The sequence below is a fragment of the Lactuca saligna genome, chromosome 8, assembly GCF_052625555.1.
Source record: "Lactuca saligna cultivar CGN05327 chromosome 8, ASM5262555v1, whole genome shotgun sequence".
Lineage (NCBI taxonomy): Eukaryota > Viridiplantae > Streptophyta > Magnoliopsida > Asterales > Asteraceae > Lactuca > Lactuca saligna.
The window spans coordinates 213282014-213297479 of record NC_136424.1 but is presented as its reverse complement, the minus strand read 5'-3'; the positions used below and the strand labels follow the sequence as shown (position 1 = coordinate 213297479).

General features: G+C 33.2%; 1 protein-coding gene across 1 annotated transcript; it reads left to right on the top strand.

The window, feature by feature from the left end:
* Positions 1-5685: 5685 nt before the first annotated feature.
* On the top strand, positions 5686-11350 carry LOC145011005 (uncharacterized). The gene has a single exon (XM_078969611.1). It carries the CDS (start codon positions 7958-7960, stop codon positions 11300-11302), a length of 3345 nt encoding a protein of 1114 aa, XP_078825737.1. The 5' UTR covers positions 5686-7957; the 3' UTR covers positions 11303-11350.
* Positions 11351-15466: the final 4116 nt, after the last annotated feature.

Genomic DNA, 15466 nt, shown 5'->3' with positions numbered 1-15466 from the left:
TGATAGCTACGATTGCTAATCAGATTGTATTTGCATTTGTAGTTACAGATTTATCCAAGTGGGAGACTATTGGATTAGTGTATAATCCTGTAACTATATTTGGTAAGTACTTGACCTGGTTGTGCATGGTCCTTTTGGGTTGCCTTCACCAAAGCAACATGATAAGATGATTTGTGAATAAAGAGGTTATCATGATTTATTAATATGTTATATGAATAATATATTAATGAATAAATCATATAATTAAATTAATATTAGACAAGAATTAATTAAGAAATTTTTTCTGTGGCTGAAAGATATTAATATAATATCAGGGACTTCAACTGTCAAATGTTTTGATAGTTGAGTATTGGGCTGAGGAGCCTCTTGGACTAGGGATGGAAGAAATTAGGAGGTGTCCATCTCTAATTTCGTCCCTAAGGCCCTATTTCATAAGCTTCCTTGGATAACTTAAGGCCTAAGCAGTCCATTAGAGTTTTTGACTGAAACCCTAGCAGCTCTAGTATAAATAGGACCCCTAGGATATAGAAATTGGCTACCCTAACCTTAAGAGTGATAGAGCCAATTTGAAGAAGCCTCCAACCTCTCTCTAAGATCATTCTTTTGCTATTGGTGTTTGTAAGCCATTAGAGGAGTGACACTTATGACTCTAAGCTTCAAAGACAAGAAGATTCAAGCAAATAATAAGAGGTAATGATCTAGATATGACCTGTTTCTTATAATTTCGAATTACTCTCATTAGATCTAGGGTTTGAAAGACTTGGATGAATGCATGTACAATTAGAGAAACCTAGATCCAAGCATTAGGGTTTTCATGAGCACATATGATGTTCTTTTGGCTCAAACCCATCAAATTTGACTTTGAATTCTTTAACCGGTTCAATCCCTGTCCTGATTACAAAACTAAATTCCCTCATGTTTCTTGCTCTACAGTTCAATAATTTTTCTGGGGTTCTTCCAGATTCTTAGGGGAATGACAAAAATGACATCAAATCCATGCTCAAATCTTTAACCTTTGACCATAATTTCTGGTAACAACCTTTCATATCCAATCCCCACATAATTTTCCAACATCACCACCTTAACTGTTCTTGTTCTGAGATCCAATACATTCTCTGGGGAACTACCATTACAACTCACAAGATTAAACAACTTGCAGAGATTATCACTCGGGAACAATTTGCTTTCGGGTAACTTATCAAGCAATTTGCTTTCACTTCCTAGTTTGATTTTCCTCGATGTTTCCGACAATAATTTCACAGGTGTAGAGATTGTTATTAGAAGAAGTTGAGACGAGGAGAAAATTAAGAGCTTGAAGATGGAGCGACCAAGGAGCCAAAAGACAAGAAAATCCCCAAAATCCATCTGGGTATCTTCAACGACCTGCTTCCATCCATTGGCAAAGCAGTAATTATCACCATATTTTTTTTTAATCTTCAATCTCCAAGAATAACCTCCATTTAGAGATTGGAGTGTTGCGTTCTCATGGATGTTGTTCTCCAAGTGCTTGCGGAGGAAGGGAGCCGACAAGGGCGAGGGGCTATTTCATTCAATTGATGAAGATCGAATACAAAATGAAAATTGAAGTTGAAGAGAGAGAGAGAGAGAGAGAGAGAGAGGAGGGGTGGGCACTTTAATATTAAATAATCATATATATATTTTTTAAATAAGTAAAAACTTCATAAATGATCCATCCGGTAGTGAAATGATAGAAATATCCTTCACTTAACGGCCAAAAGCTAACGGAGTTAGTGAAAATGACCTTTTATTAAAAGTTTTGAAACCACAGGGACCATCTGTGAGGCTTTTAAAAATTAGTGACTAAACTTCAGATTTTAAAAAACTATAGGGACCATTTTTGAAGTTTTGTCCATTTTTTTAAATGACAAAGTAAACATATGTCATATCAGATAGATAAGTCGTAAAAGTTATGAAAGTTAAAAGCGAAAGAAAGAGAAGCCGGGCGGTGAATAGCGGTGGTATAGCGGCGATACAGCGTGATATTGCGGTGATATAGCAGTCGTATAGCGGTTTGCGGTGTAAAAAGTTATTGCGGTCCCTATTACGCAATAAACCGTGATTTTGCCGCTATTTTAATTCACGGCCGAAAGAAGAAGAAGAAGAAGAAGAGGTGACAGATAGAAGGAAATAGTGAATTGAAGATCACAGATGTCGATTTGTGTTTCCGACTTCTAATATTGAAGAGAAACCATTCTGGGTTGCGCGCGGAGCCGCATTAACCAAGGTAAGTTCATTTTATCTGTAAAATTTGCTTAGCTTGTATTAAATTGATGGTTGTAAGCTGATTAGTTGTTACAATGTAAGTTCAATCGAGTCATGAACTATCTTACAGAAAAGAAAAAGTTGAGGTGAGATTGTGTTTGGTGACCTAATTCTGTCAATTCGGGATATTTCTCGGTTAAACCAGTGTAATAGTGGATAATATCAATTATGAAATTGAAAATATTTTACATATCCTGAAACTATGGCATGATGTTAAATCAAGTAAGAAATCAACCAAATGAAAGCTGGAACAAGGATACAATCTAATAGGGAACAGGGGAAGTGGTCTGTAACATGGTGGTTTTGTTGTTTGGGGCATTTTAGTGTTTTTGTAAATACAGTTTAGATTCACATCAGACAGTATAAAAGTTTACGCAGAAATGCTTTCTTTCTTAATGTTGTTGTTAAGTTAAATATAATTATACTAATCTACTCAAGATTTTAAAGCTGAACTTTCAGAAATAGTTATAACATCTTATGGTTTTGTCTATAAATCATTATATTCTACTCCCTGTATTTTAGTAAATTGATTTTGTTTTTCAACAAGAGAAGGATGCCAAGGATATCTCCAATCTTGTTTTCATGGCTTTGATTGCAAAAAAATGTTGGTAATCATATTTTTCTGAAACTCAGTTGTTTAATTTATTGTATGGAGTTTGTCTCTGCATATACATAGTTGCAGTTTATGCCAACTCCCTTGTAATTCTTATTGCTCACCATGAAACTAAAAGACCTCTTATGTATCATTTTACCTGTGAACAAATTGACTAGTAATATGGAAGAAAGTTTTTCTATTTCTACTTTAATATCTTAAAATATATAAATGATAATATTATGTAAAAGATTGTAAGCATTGGATTACACCTTGGGCAAGTTTCAATGCATTTAACCTACTCAACCCATCTTATGTTCACTTTTAGCCATGGTTTTAGGTTTACTTGTTAGACCTTTGATAGTATTCTGGAAATAAAATCTAACCCAATTCCATGTAAATAAGTCGAAATTGTCCTGGTTAATGAGGCTAATGCATTGGATAAGACTGCATATTTTTATAAAGATAAGATGAAAATTATAATTTGAAACTACATAAATTATTTCTCATTAAGCTCGACACATCAACCTTGTTAAGTAAGATAATACAAAAAGAACTTATTTTCTTGTAGTTAGTTTGTAAATTTATTAAACATCAAAAACAAGTTTATAATTTATAATCATCATTTTCAAAAAAAATTACAAACTATCTTTGATATCTCGAATATTTAAATTCTTTTTTGTCGAATACTGTGTTTCATCCAATTCATATTTTGTTGAGACTTGTGGTCAAATGCATATACCGCTGCCAAAGGCAAATAGACTTAGCCAAAAACCACTTATTTTGATCAAGAGAAAAAGAAAAAAATAGCCAGAGGACCAAAAGAATACAAGTTTTTAGATAGAAATTAAGGTTTAGGTCATTTTTGGTCACTTAACTCTTTTTATGTTTTAAAAGGTCATCGAACTTTTTACTTTGTGCTCATTTAGTCACTTAACTTTTGGTTTGGTCACATTTAGTCACCTAACTTTTAAAATTGTGTTCATTTAGTCACTAAACTTTTAAATTTTTTCAAAAGTTTAGGAGATAATGACTTGAAAGGGTAACGAACTTTCGACTTTTGTCACATTTAGTCACTAAACTTTTTTTCGTTATCCATTTGCCATTGAACTATTGAAACTGTTCACATTTTACCCTTATGACCGGCTGTTGCCGGTCATAAGGGTAAAATGTGAACAGTTTCAATAGTTCAATGGCAAATAGATAACGAAAAAAAGTTTAGTGACTAAATATGAACAAAATTGAAAGTTCGTTTCCCTCTAAAAATTTCAATGACTAAATGTGAACAAACTTCTTCTTGTATTATGTTTTAGCAATTTATTTATTTTTGTTAAATCGTAGCAACATTTGTTGATGAAGAAATCTATGAAATAAAAAAAAATAATAAAATAATAAAATAATAAAAAAAACCCTGAAAATATATTTAAAAACAACAAAAAACCAAAACCGAAATACAAAACCAATGGTTTGACATTTTCCAAAAATAAAAAATCAAAATTTCCAATCTGATTTTGGTTTTACAAAAAAATGAACCATTCTCACTGATGTGAATTATGACCATTGGTTTGGCATGCGAAATTTGTGACATCCCATGAATATGTAGTTATAACATCGTCTGAACTCGTAATTCATAGTAAGGGGTTAGAGTATCATCGCATGAATACGTAGTTACAACATCGCCTGAACTCGTAATTCATCACCTACAGGTTATGGACCTACTGGTGTTTCCACTTGGTTGTCTAGAATAGTCCGTGGTCGCCATCTATACTCTGGTAGATGACTACATCGCCACATTGTTGGTTAAGGTTATGGTATCTCCTTTCATCCTACATCACATATTCATCATCATCTATATACCTAATTATCATCACCTTTCTATCATCACATATCTCTCATCGTTTTATTTCATCACACACCAACTATTTCATCTACCCATGTTTCATCCGCAACATATTTGTAGATATAAAATAAATATACCGTTTAAATCTTTTAAAACATGTATAAAATCATTCATCCAGCAAAGAAAACAAGTATTCAAATAATATGCACACATAGCACGTAATTTATATAAAATACTTCATATCTATGTGTAAGATGAAAGTAACTATATCTACCATAAAAATCCCATAAATGCTTCCTAACTTCGAACCCCAAGGTTTACTCTACTAAAGCTTCATATTCTCGGCTCTCTGAACCTAGAACGGTCCAGATCTATCACACCAAAAAGCTCAAGATAGCTCTTCCTCTCACTCTACACACTCAAGCTCGCTAGGGTTTTCACTTATGGGAAAGGTAGTCGTAATTGAAGGCCATAAGTGCCTTTAAATATGGCTCGGGCCCAAAGATTTAGGTTCTGCCAACAATGCAGACTCGTCGAGTCGCCTCACCGACTTGTCGAGTCCATTCATTAATCTGAGTCATCAGTTGCAACCTTACTCGACGAGTTGAGGCGTCAACTCGTCGAGTCTCTCTTCTTAACTCAAAAGAAAAATACTTCAATTATGATACCTGGAAATCCGGATGTTGCATTTTGTTTTTTTATTTCATAGATTTCTTCATCAACAAATGTTGCTACAATTAAACAAAAATAAATAATTTTGCTAAAACATAATACAATAGGAAGTTTGTTCACATTTAGTCATTGAACTTTTTAGAGGGAAACGAACTTTCGATTTTGTTCACATTTAGTCACTAAACTTTTTTTCGCTATCTATTTGCCACTAAACTATTGAAATTGTTCACATTTTACCCTTATGACCGGTAACAGCCGGTCATAAGGGTAAAATGTGAACATTTTCAATAGTTCAATGGCAAATAGATAACGAAAAAAGTTTAGTGACTAAATGTGACAAAAGTCGAAAGTTCGTTACCCTTTCAATTCATTATCCCAAAGTTTAGTGACTAAATGAGCACAATTTTAAAAGTTAGGTGACTAAATGAGCACAAATCTAAAAGTTAAGTGACCAAATGAGCACAAAGTCAAAAGTTTGATGACCTTTTAAAACTTAGAAAGAGTTTAATGATCAAATGAGCAAAAAATCAAAAGTTAAGTGACCAAAAATGACCTAAACCCTAGAAATTATCCTTTGACTTCCAAGTCTTCACAATTTATATTCACAAACTTGAAAGCTTTTGATCCCCGCAAATTTTGTAATGTTTTTCATGTAAGCCAGATCCATGAAACAACTACCTCAAACTTTCATGCTGGTTTTCATGATATTATACATCATCACATTGGAAATCTTTCTAACCTAAAGGTTCATACTATAAGCGGATGACATGGACTTTTGGCCATTTGTCACTTGGGTTTCTTGGATCTTAGTGTGTGCCTTACATGTTTCAATCGTTAAAAGATATTAAGTTTGCATAGATGTGGACTTTCCAATGCTAATGTTGGCTTCAATTCCTTCAAAGGTCCACTCCCTGGCTTTTTTCAATACATTGCATTCCTAGTTTTCTTGGATCTTTCATGGTTTGATATCAGTTTGGGCATAGAGTTTTGAACAGTTGCTAACGATTTTTTCTTTACCAAGCTGCACTTAGTTGTTGGCTCAAATATGAAGTTTCTAACATCCAACACCTAGATCTTAGTAGAAATTGAATTGAAGGCGTATTTTCGTCTGTTTTAACAAACATGAATTCCCTAAGAGTCCTTAACCACTTGAGTTGTGGTGCTTTGGTAAGGCATGTGGAAAATATGGTGGATAACCTATTGACCTATGTTCAAATCCTGCCACTAGTTAGCTTCTGTGGCCATGGAGATTCATCTGCAGTGACTCTAAGACCAAAAAACATATTGGCATTTTCTTGTGGTGAATTTTAACGTGACTAATTTAAATGATAACAAGTATTTTTCAAACGTTTGTTGGTATAAATTAAATCAATTGATAACAATAAAACAATTACATATCGAAATAATAAAATAATTACATTGTATAATAATAATAGATAGCTAAAGACGGGGGTTGCTATAACTTGATCCCTTATAATTTGAATATTTTGCTAAGCCTCGTTCATAACCCTTGATGACAAGAAAAATAGAAAAATATATCTATATGTATGCATACATTTGCCAAAATTTATACGTCAACTGTCATCCCTACAAATTAAGCATTTCATGGTCTGTAATTTCTATGAAATCAAATATTTCGAGATCTATCATTGCCTAATTCCTGCAAAATCAAACATTGCGAGGTCAAAATTTGTAACCATTAGAGTTTGTAGATTCAATCATCGGACTTCAAACATTAATATTGATATGTTATTGGAGTTAATAAATAGTATGCAATCTTCTCCTTGGATTCATATATGTATTCAATCATCAAGTTTGGTGCCTCAATTAGTCACACACAATGCTATACTGCATTGTAGGAGATTTTCTAGGATATTGTAAAACGGGGTTTCTGATTTATCATCTTACACAGGATGAATAAACAGACATTGATGATCACATGGCTAGTGTTTTCTTAAAGATCATGAGATTTATTTACCAGAAGTTTCAAGTTGTATAACAAACATTTGTTAGAATTATAGTTAAATTGACATTAGTGTTGAAGGTGGTTATTTGTGACAACTCCTCCTCATGTACTCCTTTTTCTTCAATGGTTTCTCTAACAAATGTTAAATAATAATTATAAAACAAATTCGTCAACTTTGGAGGCTAGTTTGTTGACTTCAAAGTCTCCCATGAAACTAAATAGACTTATAAATCATTGCAATGTGAACACATTGACTAGTACTCTTGACTATTTTTATTTCCACTTCAATATATTAGAATTATAATATAATTTCTTGAATAATGTTTATTCAATTCGTATTTTGCTGAAGACTAGTGACCAAGTAAAGCCAAAAACCATTTATTTTAGAGGCCAAGAGGAAAAGAAAATAGCACATTAACTAAAGAGTAGCAACATAATTGTCTGTTGACTTTCAAGTCGTCCTTGATGTACAATAAGTTTTTCTTAAATTATGGCTTTATAAATGAACTTGTTATTTTATCACAACAACACATCAATTTTTCATAAGAATCAATCAACCGTTTCACTTGAAGCTTTTCTAAATTAAACTGAGTTGGGGCTGATAATGTGGAATCAGAGGGGTTTGAGTTTGGGGCTCCTTCTCTTTTTCGTAATTATTTTTTTGGTTGAAGCCACATATACTTGTTTGGGTGTTGGAAATACCACTGTCCTTCTCCATGAGCAAGAGAGACTTGCTCTTCTCAAGTTCAAACATAGCGTTGAAGATTCTTCTGGAATGTTGTCATCATGGGTAGGAAATAACTGTTGCATGTGGGAAGGAATCCAGTGTGACAGCATCACCGGAGCAGTTGAAAGCCTTCATCTCAGAGGAGACATCGAATTTCTTGATTTTCAAAACGAAAAATTAGTTCATGAAGTCTACTTTAGTGGTTATGGTACATTCTACCAAGTTCGTGATGGCTGCTACTTAGTTGCTAATGAGGTGAGCTCTTCATTGGCAGAGTTGAGGCATCTCAAGTACTTGGACTTAAGTGGGAATTATTTTCAAGGAAGCCGGATCCCTAATTTCATTGGTTCCTTAACGAAGCTGAGCTACCTCAATCTCTCTTACGCTGGTTTTCATGGTATTATTCCTCCTCATATTGGAAATCTTTCTAATTTAAAGGTTCTTGATCTCAGATGGAATGAGCTGTTGGCATATGATATGGCATGGACTTCTGGCCTTTCGTCACTCGAGCATCTCGACTTGAGTTTTGTAGATCTTGGCAAAGCACAAAACAGGGTCATGGTGCTATACATAATTCCTTCATTAAAAGTGTTAAGTTTGCCAAGATGTGGACTCTCCAATGCTGATCTTGCTCCTTTTCTTAATTCTAGTAGAATACTTCCTAACATAAAGCACCTGGATCTTAGCTTTAATTATTTTGAAGGTCCATTCCCTGTATTTTTTCAAAACATGACATCCCTTTCATTCTTGGATCTTTCAGGCTTTGATCTTAGTTTCTCATGGAACTTTTCAAACTTGCTAAACATTATCCCTTCTTTATCAGAGCTGCATTTGTCAAATTGCAGGCTCAATAACTCGCATCTATCCCCCCATCATCTTAATTTCAGTACCCTTTCTAACATCCAACACCTGGATCTTAGCGAAAATTCAATTGAAGGCATATTTCCATCTGCTTTAACAAACATGAGTTCCTTAAGAGTCCTTGACCTTTCAGAAAACCGGCTAAATTCATCGGTTCCTTTTATGCCTAACCTTCTAGAGCTTGATCTTTCTGAAAACATGTTTCAGCAGATTGAGGATGTTGGAATCTGGAGACAATGTAACTTAAAAGAATTCAGTGTGTCATTCAATTATTTCGATGTAGAAAGGCTTGACTCGACAACAAACATATCAAAATGCTCCCAATATGATTTGGAGAGGTTGGATTTACATGGGAGTTTAAATGGTACAATTCCAGAATCACTTGGAAGACTGGCCAATCTAAGAGGCTTAGATCTTTCGGATAGCAGTTTGACAGGTCCAATTCCTGAATCTCTTGGAAGATTAAGATTTTTAAAAGTATTAGACCTATCTAATAACCAGTTAACCGGTCCCCTTCCGACATTCCTTGGGAATCTTACCAAACTTGACCTTTCTTTTAACCAATTGAATGGTTCGATTCCAGAATCCTTTGGAAAATTGGCAGCTTTAACGTATTTGTATCTAGAATTCAATCTCATAACAGGCCCCATCCCAGCATCTCTAGGTAGACTTGTTTCATTACAAGCAGTTTCGTTGTATTCAAATTTGTTAAATGGGACTCTTCCACTTTCCATTGGGCAACTTACCAAACTCCGTTCCCTAGATATCTCCAACAATTCTTTAGAAGGAGTGGTTTTTGAAACCCATTTTGCTAACCTTTCCATGTTGAAGCACTTGGATACCTCTTCTAACACTAAGTTGACATTCAATGTTTCACGTGAGTGGATACCTCCATTCCAACTGGTAATTCTTCGACTCAGCTCTTGCAACATCATAAATGGATTTCCACAGTGGCTTCGAAATCAAAGAAAACTTGGGATGTTAGTGTTGTCAAATACTACGATATCCGGATCTCTGCCCATGTGGTTTCAGAAGTTGCCAATCATTTGTTTCTTAGATCTCTCTCACAACAAGCTCGCCGGATCTTTGACAAACCTTCCGGATGGAGGAAACCATCATGTGTCTGGATATGAATTTTACAATGCATTATTTTTGGAAAATAACCTTTTCAATGAGTCGATTCCAAGGTCATTGTGCAGAATGACATATTTAGAATATCTCGATATTTCACGAAATAGGTTAACAGGGAACATTCCCAAGTGTCTTGAGAATCTGCAACACTTGCTTACCATGAGATTGAGCTCAAATCGGTTGTCCGGTGTAATTCCAACCTCTGTAGCTCTCAATTTTTCATCGTTGATTCGGTTAAAACTGAATGACAATAACTTTATTGGCGAACTTCCTCGAGAATTTGCGAATTTACAAAAGTTAACGGTTTTAGATCTGGGCGAGAATAAGTTATCTGGAAATATACCCAAATGGGTTGGAGAAAAACTTATATCTCTAATAGTATTCAGGTTACACAAAAATAACTTCACGGGAAGAATTCCTCTATCTTTGTGTAAAATATCATATCTTCAAATTTTGGATATTTCATACAACAACTTAACAGGAACCATTCCCCATTGTCTAGGGGAGTTGAATGCCATGGTTAGAAGTAGCCCAATACATTCGAATAACGCCACTCTTGATGCTGATGAGAATGTGGTTCAGGGAATGAAAGGTTTTGATCTTGAATACACAACAACATGGGATATAGTTTTTAATGTGGATCTTTCAAGCAATAAACTTTCCGGAGAAATACCGGTTGAGCTAACTGCACTTTCTATGTTGGTGGGTCTCAATTTGTCGAATAATCATCTCAGTGGGAGTATTCCAGACACCATTGGAAACATGAGTTCATTATTTTCTCTTGATTTATCTAAAAATGAGTTGATTGGGATGATACCTCCAAGCATTGCAGCTTTGAACTTTTTGAGCCATTTGAATTTGTCACACAACAACTTGTCAGGACGAATTCCAACCGGAAATCAGTTGCAGACTCTTATTGATCCATCAATATATGTTGGGAACAAAGATTTATGTGGACCTCCATTGATGACGAATTGCTCAAATCATGAAGAATCGACAACAACAATCAAGAAGAGATACGATGCAGGTGATGAGTCGCCAAAGGTGTGGTTTTACGTGGACATAATGAGTGGTTTTGTGACAGGGTTTTGGGGTGTTATTGGAGTTCTGTTGTTCAAGAAGGAGTGGAGATGGAAGCTTTTCAGGTTTGCTGAGGAAACCATGGACAAGATATACGTTGCAGTTGTGATAAGAGTTGCCAAGAGGAAGAGAGGAAGAGAAGCCGCATAGATCCTCTGGAATGTAATTAATGATTGAATATATATATATATATATATATATATATATATATATATATATATATATATATATATATATATATATATAGAGAGAGAGAGAGAGAGAGAGAGATTATTTTAATATTTAATATTGCTAGTGTGCTTATATATAGTAATACTATTTGGATTTTATGTTGGTATGACATTTGTAATTTGTAAATTGTAATGTGTTGTTTAAAGTTGTCAATTTCAAAATTATTGTTGGATTGGGTGTTTATATAATATCAAGTTAGATTAGAATATATTTGTATGACATTTATAATATTTTTATCGTGCTCTCTCACGCTCAACCTTCTGATGTCGCTCTCACCTGACCTGCTGCTGCATCCATGGCTTTTCATTTACATCGCTTCATGTATGAATCAAGAATCAGGTAATCGACACATTATCTATTTCTTACTTTATAAATTTTATAGTTTTTTGGGTGAAAGGTTTTAATCTTGGATAGGAACAGGTAGGGAGTTTGCACATGAAGGATTTCTACAAGGTAACTTTTGTAGAATATTAATTAAGAGGCATAAGTTGAATGAGTCTCAGCAGGAAACGAGCACCTTCTTGGGTAATGAAGAAGTGAGCAACTATCAAAGGAAGCTGTGATAGAATTACGCAATAAGAGGAGGGAAATGATATAAGAAGTTATATAGTTGCAACATAAACATCATGAGGCACATCAATATATATAAAATCGATAGGTGAAAAACTCTAATCAGGCTGCACAAAAGCAAATGGTTAGGGTTTTTGGTTCAAGTGTTTCAAAACCCGACATTTCGTGTCTTCTATATGAAAAAAACAAATAGTAGCAACCATTTGAAAGTTCGTTAATCCTCACTCCAACAAAACATATGTTCTTTCAGTTTACGACTTGGCTACAAACCTTGAGTTTTGATACAGTACCCAAAGATTGTGTCTTGAAAGGAAAAGAATGTGAACAATGCAGTTTTGACATTCGTTTGATACTTAAATATCTTTATATGTACACATATGCCAAAAGAGTCTTGCTTTATTTCTTATCTCACATTATTGTACGAGTCTTTCTTTTGGTTTTGTATATCCATTTTGTACCTGTATGATTCTAAAAATTATGGTCCTTCTGTAAGTTCTAAATATCAATCTTCATGAACTTTCTTAATATATCTTTTTGTTCAACCATATATTTGTAACAAACATGCTTGATCACATGATGAAGGCATAAAAAAGTAAATAGATGTTGTGGACTTATGTAGTGATTTTAATTAATAAGTAAACTAATAAGTAAGACAAGTCTAGAACAACTCAAAATATTAACATTCACACACAATTTAATTAGATGCTTGAGGGATGTGTTTGTAGGCTGATTTTATTTAGGAAAACACTAACACAAAGAAAAAAAAAAAAAAAAAAGGTAACACTACACAAAAACTAGGCTAGATGGTTAAAATACAAAAAACTAACTCCAAAATGTAAAAATAAGGTGGAATCCAGCCTAAAAGCATAAGCAGAACAACAAGAAATGCAAGTTGTTACAAATATCATCCACTAAGAATGATGTACATTACTAAAATTACACCCTAATGCACTTCTGGAAAATCTAAAGTATTACTAGGAATATAGGCAAAATAAATAAATAAGAATAAATTACATGAATGGTCCCTATGGTTTGGGGTAATTTGCATGATCGGTCCCTAATTTATTTTTTAACTCGGAAGGTCCTTGTTATTTGTTTTTGTTATGCGTTTGGTCCCTACTATTTGTTTTTGTTACGTGTTTGGTCCCTATCTTAGTTAGAAATACTATTATTTAAATATAAAAAAATATTAGGGTAGGTGAGATAATGTGAGGGGTGGGGTTGGGGGTGTGTTTATTTAAATAAATTAAAAAAAAATAAAGGGTAAAATAGTCTTTTTAGGTAAGACAGGGACCAAGCGCGTAACAAAAACAAACAATAGGGATCTTCCGAGTTAAAAATAAATAAATAAATTAGGGACCAAACACGCAAATTACCCTAAACCATAGGGTTCGTGTAATTTACTCAATAAATAAAAAAGCACCATCAAAGTAGCACCAAGAGAATCTTCATTTTCCAACCATGCCCATACTGTGTCAAAATGGGAAAGAGGCAAACAAGACATGTAATAAAAATTCAAGTAACAGAGATTCACAGAAGCTGTGATAACCAACAAAGACCTTAAACACCTACTTCTCAGTTCTCACGGAAATGAATACCAAAGCATAGGATATTTGCGGTGATTTTAAGTATTCTCAAAAAAAAATCTAACAAATAAAACATGTATTTAAATCATGTAATGGTATTAGAAATCTAAGGAAAGTAATTTATAAATAGACATTAATTATTAACCATTCCAAATTCTAACTATCAACCAAATAAAGTTATGAATACAAAACTGATTGAAAGAAAATGAAAGATGCTATTATAGAGAACATACATATAATCAACTAATTCATCTCGGACGCAAATATGCTACTCAATCGTCAATTGAATGGTTGTGCAATTTGCGTAAAAATCTAGCCCTGCCCCAGCTCGCTTGGGTTTGGGCCGGCCCTGCCAATTAGTAAACATTTTAAGAATTTTCACAATGTTCTAATTAAACTAGGAATTGGGTCTATTTTTTGGTAAATCTCTATATATATTAAAGCTGAAACTTAATTACATCATCTAAAACAAACAACCTGGTCTCTTTAATGTTTTTCGTTGATTATTTTAAATCGTTGGATCAATTTCGCTGATGTCATCGTAACAAAAAGGGAACTACAAATACGCATTTCTTACCGTCTATAACCATTTTCCCTCCAAAATAAAGATTGCTCTCTTCCTCTTTTTCTCTCTGATTAAAATAATATCAAAAGGCGACGATTTCTCTAATTTCTATCCATGTTCTTCTCCTTCAATGCATCTCATGCATCGTGTTTGTCACCAACAACTTGAAATTGAGATTCACTATCAAAGATTATACCCATCGCACTTTTCTTCTTCTCTTGGTATTTGAATTTTTATGAATCTGCAATTGGTTTTACATTATGATTATTCTAACGGGGATTTTGATTAGAATAACTCTTATTTGGGTTTTAGGTTTATATGATGTGTATCCCATTTATGTTTCTATCTATGGCTTTTTAGTAATCAAATCGAAATGGTATTGATTCGTTATGGATTTGACAGCGATTAACGAAATCAAACAGGTTGTTGGATGTGAAGCAAGGTGTAAACAAAGATGGGAAGACAGTCCTCTTATGTGAAAATTCTTTAAAAAGTACCATTTCGATTGACAAAATGGTTAAAATTCTTTAAAAAAAAAATGAATTTGAAGATTGCTAAACAACTTGTATCATTTCAGATATTGACCCTTTGGTATAGAGCTCCAGAAGTCCTTTTGGGTGCTACTCATTATTCACACTTAATCACATGTATCAAGTCCTCTTTGAAGCATTAGAAACTACTCCTTTCTCAATCAAGATACCTTCAACATACATCGTTGTCTTATCTTCATATTAAGCTTATGGTATTCAAAATTCAATTTTTTTTCTACTAAATATTGATCCTTTCACAACCCCAAATCATACAAACAAAAAGGTCTAAATTTTTTACAAATTTTTTTAGGTAAATACACTCCTCCATACATTTGCACAATAATTGTCCATCCATATTATATATATATATATATATATATATATATATATATATATATATATATATATATATATACACACACACACACACACACACATACTAGGCGAATCCCCTCACGTTGCGCGGGAATACAATTATATAGCTAAAATAATAATTTTTACCAAATTATTATATAATATTTCTCCTTTGAAAAAAAATGCTAGTAGAAAAACAAACATATAGTTAACATATTAGTTTCATTAAACATTATAGTTTTAATTATTTTAGGTCATTGTGATATATACTATTATTTGATAATTTTATAAACCGTTTAAAATTATGTAAATTATATATCAAATGTGTGATAATTTATATATAACGGGTAACAAAATGTATGAACAAAAAATATGAACTACAACTTTTAGTAACATAAAAATACAAAAAATTATATTATAGCATTTGTATTAAGAAATATATATATATATATATATATATATATATATATATATATAT